The sequence below is a fragment of the Erigeron canadensis genome, chromosome 2, assembly GCF_010389155.1.
Source record: "Erigeron canadensis isolate Cc75 chromosome 2, C_canadensis_v1, whole genome shotgun sequence".
In the NCBI taxonomy this organism is placed as follows: Eukaryota; Viridiplantae; Streptophyta; class Magnoliopsida; order Asterales; family Asteraceae; genus Erigeron; species Erigeron canadensis.
This window is the reverse complement of record NC_057762.1, coordinates 32,023,607-32,036,208: the sequence shown is the minus strand read 5'-3', so window position 1 is coordinate 32,036,208 and position 12,602 is coordinate 32,023,607. Positions and strand designations below refer to the sequence as shown.

General features: G+C 33.8%; 1 protein-coding gene across 1 annotated transcript; it reads right to left on the bottom strand.

Annotated features, from left to right (window-relative positions):
- Window positions 1-2,002: 2,002 nt before the first annotated feature.
- On the bottom strand, window positions 2,003-9,259 carry LOC122587061 (pentatricopeptide repeat-containing protein At5g04810, chloroplastic). Its single transcript, XM_043759132.1, has 11 exons — window positions 9,120-9,259; window positions 7,324-8,304; window positions 7,083-7,210; window positions 6,689-6,829; window positions 6,414-6,500; window positions 5,982-6,135; window positions 5,159-5,218; window positions 4,475-4,903; window positions 3,722-4,017; window positions 3,217-3,346; window positions 2,003-2,778 (listed from the first exon to the last, which is right to left on the bottom strand). Exons 2-11 carry the CDS (start codon window positions 8,215-8,217, stop codon window positions 2,278-2,280), a joined length of 2,820 nt encoding a protein of 939 aa, XP_043615067.1. The 5' UTR covers window positions 8,218-8,304; window positions 9,120-9,259; the 3' UTR covers window positions 2,003-2,277.
- Window positions 9,260-12,602: the final 3,343 nt, after the last annotated feature.

Sequence of the window (12,602 nt, the reverse complement as noted above, 5' to 3'; positions counted from 1 at the left end):
ATTAATGTAAGAGTTAAATCAAAGTTTATAAATGAAATGGTATAGTTAGATGATGGTGATCTGCCAGCAAGTTCATCTTCATTTCTTGTCATTTGTCAAATTCAGGTTCTCAACCAATTAATGTGCTTATTTTACCCCATGAAGTATTTGTTTATATTTACTTCCGTAGAGTATATGTTTATAGTATATATTTTCTAAACTTTTATTTATTCATTCATGATCATATCGTGCATGATCGATCACAAAAATAAATAATGTATCTATGTGAACATGCGAATAAATCCTTACTTTAATCCATGTCCATTTGACAAGTACAACTCCAATTGATGAAAAGACATCTGCCTCCAAAATCTTTGATACGCCAAGTTTTGTATTGGGATTTGCTACACGCTTTTTGTCTTTGTATTACGATTTACGAGTACTAAATAAATTTTTTTTTTAATTTGTCCCCAAAATGATATATTTAAAAATGTTTGACAAACTACAGTAAATCAATCAATATCAAATAATTCTAAACCACTATTCGAATGAAATGAAAATTTCTATCGTTTAGCTAAAATTTTTTTTTTTGTGAAAATTGTCGTTTAGCTAAATAATACTATTAATATCATAGCTTTCAAGAAGAATGAAGAAGAAAAAGAATATTCATCAAAGAACTTGAGATATAAAATAGAGAATAGAGAGAATTTCATATTTACCCTTCTCTCTATAAAATATTATAGCTTTTATTGAACATTTAAAAACAATATAATTATATAGTCACTGCTGTAATTATATATATTCTTAATGGTTGGTTAATCATATGATTTATAAAGTTGAAGGCTTAGGAATTTTTAGGTTCACTGCATCAATCAAGGGTTGAATTTGATGTACAAATCATAAGATTCTTATCAAAATCTAATATACATCTTCATATAGTACGTTATATGAGTTCATCGGATTTTGCATCGCCAAAGGTCAAATAGAACATTTTTTGAACTGTTAATATCTATAGTAAAGGACAGAAAGATTTTACGTACTAAATTATATCGTGAAAACCAACCAACATACAATCACTTGATTTATATTTTACATATAACATATAATGCAAAAACAAGACTAGACGAGCCAGCGGATAGCTAGTCCTAAACTCTTGCTAGCCTTTTTCTATTAAAGGCAAATGTTAATTGTTAATAGTTAGTTTTTTTTCTATATTAGTAATTAAACCGCAATCGCTGCATCCAGGTTCTCGGGAGGTACAAAGTCTTCCACCTCCCTTTTAGATCACAAGATCAAAAGCTCATTGGTTGACCTCATGCTACCTAGCACAACTTTTGCAAAGATACATCCTTCCAAGCATTTTGAGTCATTCTATTCAAAATCTCGTTCTAACTACTCATCTTTAAAACAAAAGTGTATTCGGGTTTATTTGTATTACCAATCTGTAAAGTCACTTTCAATTTTTTTGTTCTTTTGATCAACATCCGAGTCTTTTTGATTTTTTTTTTTTTTCTAACTTTGTAAATAATAATTATGGCTCATTAGCTTCGAGTCCTTTTTTTTGTTCTTCGTTTGATAGAACATTTTCCTTTTTCGATTTTGATGAACAATCTAACTTCTTTTCAGTAAAACAGGTCATGAGCACGCTTGTAACTAACTAAAACAGGTCACTAAGATGATGTAACACGGTAAATATTTGAAACAGCTTTGATTCTTTTCAGTTGGACTGTATGGAATCTTGGATGCAACAAGATTCTAAGGATAAATCAGTTTTTGCTAGTACCACAAGCACCCTGCGATCTTAAAGATGTACTCCGTTGAACAAAATCATTGCATATCTTATGAAACCTAACAGAGAGTACTTTTGACATATCTAGACTTGAACACAGAACCATACCTTAAACCGAAGAAAGTCAAAAGACCTGCAGAAATTATTCTGAGAAGGTTGTATGTAAAGATCGTTGAGACGGAAGGCTGCAGCTTTTGACATGAAAACAAATTACAGCTTTATATTCGAAGAGCATTTCAGCAAAATCAGATTTTTTTATAAAACCTGGAGCTCCCTCCAACAAGGAAAAAACTTGTACAGAACCAGCAGATGAAGCATTTACCAGATATATACATCAATAAAAAGAAGAATAACTATGAATAACTAAACAGGATCGGCTCTCATCAGTCGGCTCAAAGTTAACAAATCAAGACCATGTACAGCTTTCGTTGCAGCGGCGGTGTACAGCTAATATAGCAAAATTCTTTAAAAGCTTTCACAAAATGTACATCTACTATCGAAGTCATCTATCAAACCTCATCAAAATCACTATCAGAATCACGATCATAACTCAACCCATCACCATTATCATCATCATTGTCGTCGTCATTCCACTCCACCCCCGAAATTTCATCAAGCGTGTTCTGTGAATTCCAATCAGGTGGAAATGTTTTCTGAAGTGCTTCAGTAATATCTCCACCGCCCCTTTCAATCTTACGTAAGCACCGGGCCCAGTGGACAGCAGTCCCCATGTCAACGGTCAAACCTGAGTCCACCATTTCCGCACATATTTGCTCGATGCCTGAGTAAATGTAGTCTTCAGCTATAGAAGCTCGTGACAGCAATGATGTCATCAAGCAGTGGTACACAGCTCGGTCTGGTTTTAATCCTGCCCGCTTCATGTCTTCGAAGCATCTTAAAGCTTTCTCAGGAAGTGAAGCACGAGCCCAGCCATGTATCAATGTCGTGTGTGTTTTGAGATTTGGCTTTAATCCTGCAGCCTCCATCTCTTTAACCGTTTTTGCTGCTCGCTGCACATAAAATAATCGGATTATATAGTTTTGGTAAGCAGATTCAGCTTCAGGTAGCGTAATCAGTTCATGTAAACCATTACAGAATGGCAAGACATTGTCAATTTACCCCTCTCATATCTTACAGATGTCTCTCGTATGTTCACGAAAAGGTTTAAGGTGGTCAATTTATTCATCAACTCTTATAGAATATCAAACTCTTGGGCATCAAATTATCTGATAACCACAAACCGCAAACAACAAAAGCACTCCAAACACTATCTCTTAAATCCACTATTATGTGGTTCCAAGTACTTAATATCATAAAATAATTTTCAAAACGCACATCCAAACACCATCTTAGTGGTATTTAACAACCGGATCCCATGAGGTTCATATACCTTTTTCCACTCACCTATCTTTTTAAAAACAAGGGTAACAAGGAAGAAGAAGACATACAAGCATATCACCAGCTTTACAACAAGCGTTAACTAAAGATGTGTAAGTCCGGATGTCAGGTTGGACCCCTTCTTGCTTCATTTGTTGCATCAAGTCAGCTGCTTCCCAAACATCGCCCCTTCGAGCCCATCTGCAAGAAAAAAGAATATTACTTGAAAGAAAACAAAATAAAATAAAAATTAAGTGATGGGTACATATCTTGAATCTTTCTGTATTCATATGTTTAGATCTAGTCAGTATTTTATCTACCAGCACAAATTTGGCTAATTATAAGGATATATGATCATATATTTGTAATTTGTTGCTTATTACAAAATTCTCATTAAGCACTTCAGTTTCTTGACACAAATATTAATACGTTATTCATCTAAATGATTGAAATATTTATTCTTATCGTCAATCAATAACATCAAATTTTAAATTAACCATTGCTACTTTTCCATCTTCCTCACTGAATATGATATACTCTGTACATACATTCAATAGAAAAAGAAGCAATTCTTACCCGTCTATGAGTATGTTGTAAAAGAATGTATTTCTTGGAATTTGCTGCGCATGCATTTCTTTGGTCACTGCTAAAGCACTTTGCATCCTCCCAGCTTTACAACATGCTTTAAGTAGGGCCTCATATGTGAAAACATCAAGATCCAATCCCTCATTCTTAACTTTAGCAAAATACTCGAATGCTTTTCCAGTATCACCAACTGATGCATAACCATGCATTATTGTGGTGTACGTATGCTCATTTGGGATAACCCCCGCCAGTAACATTTCATCTACCACTTTTACTGCCCTTTCCATCTGTAAAAGACAGAGAATTTATCAATTTAGAAGTAAAAGAATCCACATCTAGATCTCCATGTTCAAACTGATTAGTGCAAGTTAAAGTTCCAATAACCAGATTCAAATTTTTGGGCATACATATTTTGCTTTCATATATTTCAAGTTATAAGTTTTGGATAATGATTATCATACTAGCTACAATGACAAGTGATTAGATAAGGTAAACTAGAGCTACTCACCTCTTCCGTGACCAAATTAGAGAGGCTTTTACTTGTCTTTTTCTCACAAAAATATCCTTTAAGGTCATTTTATTTCTTAATTTTAATATTCATAACTGACAACCAGTAAAACATTAAATTGTCATAGTAGAAGTACATGCAAACACTATCACCAAGTCTGATTCTCATTATTTAATACTATCGCATAATCACTTTAACACACACCTGCCACATCCAACTTCTTACACATATCATACCTGACGCTTCTCAACTAGACCAAGAATTAGAGCATTATACGTGTGCACAGTTGGGATGCATCCGCTCATTCTCATCATATTAAACACCTCAAGAGCTCTTTTAGCTTCCCCGGCTCTCGCATAACCATGAATGATGGGCATAAATGATCGTGAAGTGGGTTTATGTCTCAATTTTTGCATTTCCTCAACAGTACGAAGTGCACGATCCATGTTTCCCATGCCACAAAATGCCCCTATGATGTTATTATACAGTATAACATCAGGCTTTAAACCATCTTTGACCACATCTTCAAATATAGCAAATGCGTTAGCCCAATCTTTTAACTTTATAAATCCGTTGATTAACATTGAATATGTCTTCATGTTATGCTTTACGCCTTCAGATTTCATTGTTTCACTGATCTCCAATGCTTTGGAAACTTTTCCCATCTGGAAGTTAATTATAAGCCATATTAGGATAGTTTAACATAGAGGTGGTAATTTCAACCAACTTATGAATGGGCATGGGTCTATCTCGAGTATGTCGTAGCTATAATAAGTCAGATAAAATATAGATAAAAAAGGGATCAAACACTAAAACAACCACTGAACACACCAAAAAAAGTTTTTGCAACCACTACTTCAGCTACATCAGACAATTCCAAAAAAGGTAAACATAGTACCATAAAAAGATTAACAGTTTACCTTGGTGTAAAGATTAATAAGGCATCCATATGTAACTATTGTTGGTGTAAAGCCACATTCCTACAATTAGATTGAAGGTCAGTGTTACCGAAGAAAATAGAGAAACATTTACATCAAAGCATTAGAGCAGTGAAGCGATCTTTAATCACACAAAAGCCGTAATATCCAAGAACACAAAACTATATGAAACCCAATTCCTTAAGGTTAAAGCTGGCATATTAATCCATCTGAATATTTAATTATAAATGGATCGAAGTGGTTAAAAGGGTCAACAGTCGCCCAGAATGTATTTTTACTGCATATACTCCATGTCGACCCACACAAAGGAATTAGCTGTTGCCTAGCTACCCATCTTGTCACCTCTACTTGAGTACACCAACACAGGTCCAGATGTATTCAGTAACTTTAAATTGAAGGTTCAAATCTAGAGCCCCTATATTTAAACTTTTATAATTATAATGAATCTTTGGAGTTATAATTAATCTTGGATAATTTAGCATGTTGGACATTCGAAATAGAGCATTTCGGTAACTTATCAGTGTTTATCATATAGGCTTTTACTAAGGTTATAAGCTTACCACAGTCTTCACCCATGGCGGACATCTGTATGTTATATCTCTATAGATATGCCCCCTAAGTAACTCTTTCCATAATGGACAAGTTTTTATCCATATGGATGAAAAATAAATCTCAGGGGGATCAATCTATAATTGAATATTTGAAACATTATGTCATGTTTATATAACCAAATTACAACTGAAGTACTAAACCCCTTTAAATTATCCTATATATTAATCATAATAAAGAAGAAGAAAATTTCTACCTTAAGCCTCTTAAATACCACAAGACATTTATTTTCATTTTTAACCATTGTATAACCATCCATCATAGTGTGGTAAATATCCATTGTAGCATCAATGCCCTCTTCCTCCATCTCCCTGACCAAGGCTTCCGCACGATCCATGTTGAAGGTTTGGCTGTAATTTCCAGAGTGATATATAAGGTAAATTCACAAAGATCATATGCACTATGCAGTATCACGTTATAGTTAAAAATTACTAAAAGGTACAACATTTAACAAAAGGTGACCGCCTTACAAGCACCAATCCAACTTCTTGGGGATATCAGCTTCCTATCAAATAAGCTTAAAAAGGCATGACAATGTAGGTCACATAATTTCTAGGAATCATTGACTTCCAAGCATATTAGAAAGTTTATTTTCACCCTTAAAATATGCTAAAAATGAAAGACTCACCAATGAGCATAAATTATGCTTCCGTATATAATGGCATTCAGAGTTGTCTGTGTATCTTTGGCCTCCTTGAACCACTTATCTGCAGCACTTCCAAAGTAAACATCGCAAATAATTAAGTTAAGCATAACTGATAAAAATGACCAATGCATAATTGCAAGAAAGACTGCAGGTAGTGACAAATTAGAGTGAGGTTGTCGTAAGCTGTTATTGCAACAATTTTAACAAACAAGCTGTATTTAATTACATGGTATTATGCGCTTAAGCGCTTTACTTACTTCACATCGCCAACTTTAGCGAATCCTCCCACAAGAATACTGTAGGTCACCAAAGTCATTTCAATCCCCTCATCTTTCATTTTCCTTACACAAGAAAGTGCCTCTTCCATATCTCTACCTACTGCATAAGCGTGAATTAGGCTGCATAAAATGAGTTACTTTAATACTGGAAATTGGACCCATTAATAACAAAAAGATAAAACAAAAACTGAGAATCCAAAACTTATACAAGTTATAGTATTGGTTTTTCCTTTGATCAGCTTCGTGTGTTAAGACGTGCAACTTTTTTTTTCATCCAAGATCAAATTTTGAGAAACTTTTAGTCAATAGGAGGGAAAAAGCGTATGAAACTTCCTGAAAAAATAAAAAGGTTATTTCGTCAGAGGTCCCTTACTTGGTAAAGACATGTGTGTTTGGCTCAATTCCTCTGGCTCGCATGCTCTCGAAAGTTTCTCTTGCACGATGCATATCTCCTCGTCTTGCATAATAGTTGACCATCAACCCAAACTCTTTCCTGGAAGGCTACAAGTTTCGACTTTTAGAAAAAGCACTTAATTTAAAGAGTACTAGAATAGGTTATTGGTCCACTTAATCAAGCTGACAATTTTGACATATGTGTGTGTATGTGTGATTACCTTCTTAATCCTTTGAAAAGCTGTGATAACAGCCTGCCAGTTCTCTGGTTGAGTTTCCAACACCTTCTTAAGCTCTGTTCGTGAACCCTCCCTCTCTTCTTGCCATTTTGACTTGTAATCTACACTGTCATCCCCTTCAATCCACCTAGCCCTATCCGCAGACTTCTCCTTCATTCTCCTCCCATCATCAAGTTTCACAGTTAACACCCTCCCATGAAACTCCATACCATCAAACTCCACCGCCTTCATTGCCGACTTTTCAGCTGTTGTACCCCCATATATTACAAAACCAAATCCCATGTTTTTTTCTGTATCATTGTAACCCTTTATCAGTATCACATTCTTTATGGGACCAAACTGTCTAAAAAATTCGGTAAGCTCATGTTTCTTTATCCATAGAGGAAGGTTCCCCACAAATATTTTCCCTTTCTCTCTGTACTCAATTCGTTTGGATCCCGAGACACGTGAGCTATCCACACTAACATTCTCAGTTTCATAAAAATGTGGTGCTGGTTGTGGCGGTGCTGGAGAAGGTGGCGGCGGTGGCGGAGCGAGTTTTCTGGTTAACCAGAGCTTCTCTGTTAGGGTTCCTGAGTTGTTATCAATCGGATTCTTTTTAGAGGTGGGATTGAGGAGTTTTTGAAGGGGATTGTTGTTATGGCTTTTGGGTTTAGAAGGTTGCGGATTTATGGGGGAGTTGGTGATGGGTTTTAAGGGTTTGTTATTAGTGGGACGGCGGAGGTATGACGAAGTGGTGGTGGTAGGGGTTTCAGAGTCATGTGAGCAAGCGGTAATTGGGTATAATGGTAACGTAGTGGCGGAAACCGAGTACGGCTTTCCAGAAAAAGTAGAGCAGTAATGTGTGGATGCAGAACCAAATGAAAAGTTATCCATAATCTCAGGAGGCAGAGATTGCGCAGAATCAGTTAGTTGGTTTATCTACAGCCTATCTCCCTCATTCGATATTCTCAGCAACTAAAACTGATCAAGTAAAAAACATAATCAAGAAAATGACAGAAGCCAAGATTATTAGCATCTATAGTAATGAAGATACATGAAAGCATAGAACAAGTTCATATAATAACATACAGAAAACAAACAATTGAAACGGAAAAACTTAGGCCTCCTCATGATATTAATTTCACAAGCAAGATGCATAAAGCAATACCATATACAATATACTGATGGGCACTTAGAGTTAAGAAATCTCACCTAAACTAAGGAAGAACATAACAGTATCACTTTACGAACCTAACTATGCAATCGATAAACTAATCCTGACAAATTATAACATTTCAAACGAACTTTAAAACTTCGAGTTAAAACTGAACTTTCAACTTCATTTTGCCTATAATCCATACTTTCTAATGAACTAAGTTCGAATCAAGTCGGTAATGCAAATACAAACAACAACAAGAAACAATACAAGATAGCATTACTTTTGGATGCGCGTTTAGGATTGCGTTTTCAAAAAAGATTTTGCATTTGCGAAAACGCTGCATTTTGAAAAAAACATGTCTCAGCTTTCACTCTAACTGCAAATGATAATAATAACACAATAGGTATTACAGTATGTTTTATACAGATATGTATTAATACATTAAAGATAACTTTATTATATTTTTAAGTAAATTGGGTCTTGCGAATTAGCCCTAGCAGTAAAAAAATATATAAGAGTGAAGTGTGATGATGTAGTTTACAGTGGTGAAATGAAGGAAATTACTGAAAGGAATCTATTATTAGTAAGTAAGTAGTGAAAGTAGATATAAATAGTGAAAGACACGGTGGTTACACACAGTGGGGGGTGGTTCCGGTTGAAAAACGACGGTGAGCTGCCGTTGCAGTGGTGGTGCGACCGTGCGGGTGTTTTTCCTGGGTTTCTTTCTCAACCACTTATCAGGCTTATCTGTATTAGTGTATCCTCATCCCTGTGAAAAATAAAAATTTAAAAATTAAAAAAATTAAAACCATCGTTGGAGTCCGTGCTTATGGAGGTCATGAGTTAAAGTTTGAGGTTTTTTTTATTTCTTTGTAAAACCTGAAAACAGTCTCTCTACCTTTAGTAGAGGTAAGAGTCTCTCTACCTTTAATAGAGGTAAGACAGTCTATTTTATTTTGACTTGGCAGGGCCTCTCAACGTCTCTATACACGGTTAAAGACGGTATTAAGATCCAAAACCCGTAAAAGACGACATTAGGAATTACTTTACATTCATGTGAAAATTAAAAAAGAATGAGGGTGTGTTTGTCTTAAGCTATGTATCGGATGTTTTTTTTTAAAAAGTTTTATAAAAGATGGCATTAAGAGTTACTTTACATGCTTATGAAAATTAAAAAAGAATGAGGGTGTGTTTGTGTTAGGCTACGTATTGTTTGTTTTTTTCTAAGAAGCTTTTATTAAAAAAAAACTTTCATTTCAATAATAAAAGCTTAAAATTAACTTAAAATTCTTTTATTACAAGTAGAAGATATGTATGAGATAGAGTTTAATACTTTGAAATTTCTAATTTTATCAAACAAATTTTTATACCCAATTATAAAAAGTCTTTATGATAACTTTTTGTAATAATAAATCTTACAAAAACCTTCACAAAATTGCCATTAAAAGTGCTTTTATTTTAATGTCACATCCTTTTAATTTACCTTTAAACATTTACATATCTTCATTTAATATACAAATAAATACAATATGCCAAAAACATATAAATAACAAAAAACAAAAAGATTAAACAACATGCCAAAAACACCCTATTAGAAATAACCTTAGCTTATTTATTTATTTTTTTGTTTGTTTTTTTTTTTAAGGTTAGCTTATTGGTTACTTGAGTTTGTTGTTACTTTATTTATATTTTATATTTATCAAGATTATTTAGTAATTGTACTATTTATTCTTTAGTACTTAGTCGAATGCAGAGACATCAAATAATTTAAAAGGGAAAGTGGTAAACTCATGCCCTCGCCGTACTATCAAAGTTGGTAATCTTATTATTCTAAAGTATGAATTATTTTTGTCTTTTTCTCTTTTTGTATATGTCTTTTTCACTAATAAACTTCATTCATATCTACCAAATATATATACTATTGGCGTACTAGAATTCAGTGATTTCAGTCATTATATAATATAATCTAGTTTATATGTATTTTAAACTTAAAATTTGTGGAGAATTCTAACTATTAAAAATCTAATTTTAAGTAATTTGACTATTAATTTGTTAATTAAAATAATAAATATTAGCTATGAACTATTATTCCGTAATAGTCATAATAACGGGTTATTAAAACTATTGCTAGGTTCTTGGCCAAAACTAATATATGAACTGATCAATCAATGATTATGTTGTATATTTAGTTTCATAGTAGAAATTTTATAGAACTAGTCAGAATCCAACGTGAATTATCCACTTAATCCATTGCTGAATTCATTACAATCGATACATATGCAAACTTGAGGACTTTAAGTCACGACTATTAGCTCCTAGCCTCTACTAGTGCATGCAGGGGTTCCGCAAGAGCCTTCCCCTTTTCCCAGCCAAGATCGATGGGAAGAAGCCCTATCATGGCAGCGGCGGAAGATGAACCCCTTTGTGAGGGGGGTAAAAAAATTTTCCCATTTTTTTGAGGGGGTAAATGTATATTAAAAAAGTAATCGCTAAATAATACCCAAATTTTTGGGGGGCTATAAACCCCTTCTTGCCCCTTAAATGTTCCGCCCTTGATCATGGCCATAACCATTCTCTTTATTTTTGTACGTACAACTTTGTTTTAGGGTGGGGCCACCCTTCCTGCTGCTAATCCGGCCATATCCGGACCTCTCTTTCTCATCCCATTCAATGCAGGACACCCAGACCGTACGAACATTTACCTATATACTAAAAACTAACTTAGTTTTTACAAGTTGATATGCACAAAGTACAATATACAAGCATATTTGCATACGTTACAACCATATAACTTGCGTGCTTTATCGCAACACCTTTTTTCCCCTTTTTCTATTTCTCTTGGTACACCCACCACACATATTCTTATCCGAGTGTAAAAGAAAAAGCCCCCAAAAGCAAAGCTAAAAGTACAAGGCCTTAGGCATCAGATACAACCCCCTTATAGCATGACATTACGCTCAAGGGTATTTTCTTAACTTAAAAAAAAAAGCCACCAGCTCCGCCATCTCCAGTATAATTGTCGTCGTCGGTCGCCGTTATGTTTTTATCATTAACAAAATCAACATCAAAAAACTCTGAATAACTTCAATGGATGTAAAAAGAAAGAAAAATATTATGAATAACATGGTGTTAATAACAAAAAAGATTTTTAAAAAGTTATCTTCATCATCATGGGCATCACCTCTAAATCTAAAAAATAAAAAAGAAGAAAGATGAATAAGGTTCTAATTTGGTATGTGCAGCTGCGACGGAGTATTGGCCTGACATTTTCGCCGGCCGGTACAAAGTTTTGTAATAGATGAAAATTTTGTTTCTGCAACAACAAACCAAAGGAGAAAGACGGTGGGAAATGGAGGCATGGAAATCAAATTAGATAAGACAAGAAGACAAATGCGTTTTTCCTTAGCCGATTGATTCCAGATGACAGACTGAGAGAGAAGCAAAGAAAGTTGTTTTTCATTTCATGGTTTTTGACTCATTGGTACTACACAACAGATTTTACTATGACATAATGATAAAAAATGAGAAAAGATGATGGACATGTGTAATCAGTTTATAAAAGGTGTCTTACATGTTTTATGTGGAATTGCAGTTTATATTATATAATGTAAAAGTTAACTCAACTGATTAAGAATTTTTATCTTACAAATGCTTGAGTATTTTAACATAAACAAAAGTTCTAACAATACATAATTTATATACTTTTACTTTATAAAGATCTTAATAAATTTATAAATAAATAATGTATATTACGTACTTAAAGAAAGATTAAAATAGATATACGCGTAACGCTGAATCGATGATGTATGTAACAGCAACGGATGGTGATGATGACAACAAACTCTTGATTGAGTATATTAAGCCATTTAAAAGTAGTTTCGGCAATTCGCATGTTTCTTTTTTATTAATTTTCAACTTGGATTAAAGAATTTCTTTTTGAAATAGTACTGATAACACATGTAAAATAAAATCCTAAATTTATAACGAAAGTTTTGTATTATTTTAAATACCTGCTTGACTTTTCTCAATTAAGATTTTGATACATTATTAATGTGTATTAAAATATGCAACAACATAAAAAACGTCAAAAGTTATGAATAATTTACCTATGATAATTAGC

Bases quoted from the DNA above. Each gene is read 5' to 3' on its own strand.
- LOC122587061 (XM_043759132.1), bottom strand. From the start codon at position 8,217: ATGGATAACTTTTCATTTGGTTCTGCATCCACACATTACTGCTCTACT. The intron at 4,018-4,474 runs GTATGATATGTG...TGTCTTTTACAG, and splicing joins GTCTAGTTGAGAAGCGTCAG to ATGGAAAGGGCAGTAAAAGT. The intron at 2,779-3,216 runs GTATGTCTTCTT...TTTTATGTGCAG, and splicing joins GTAAAGCTGGTGATATGCTT to CGAGCAGCAAAAACGGTTAA.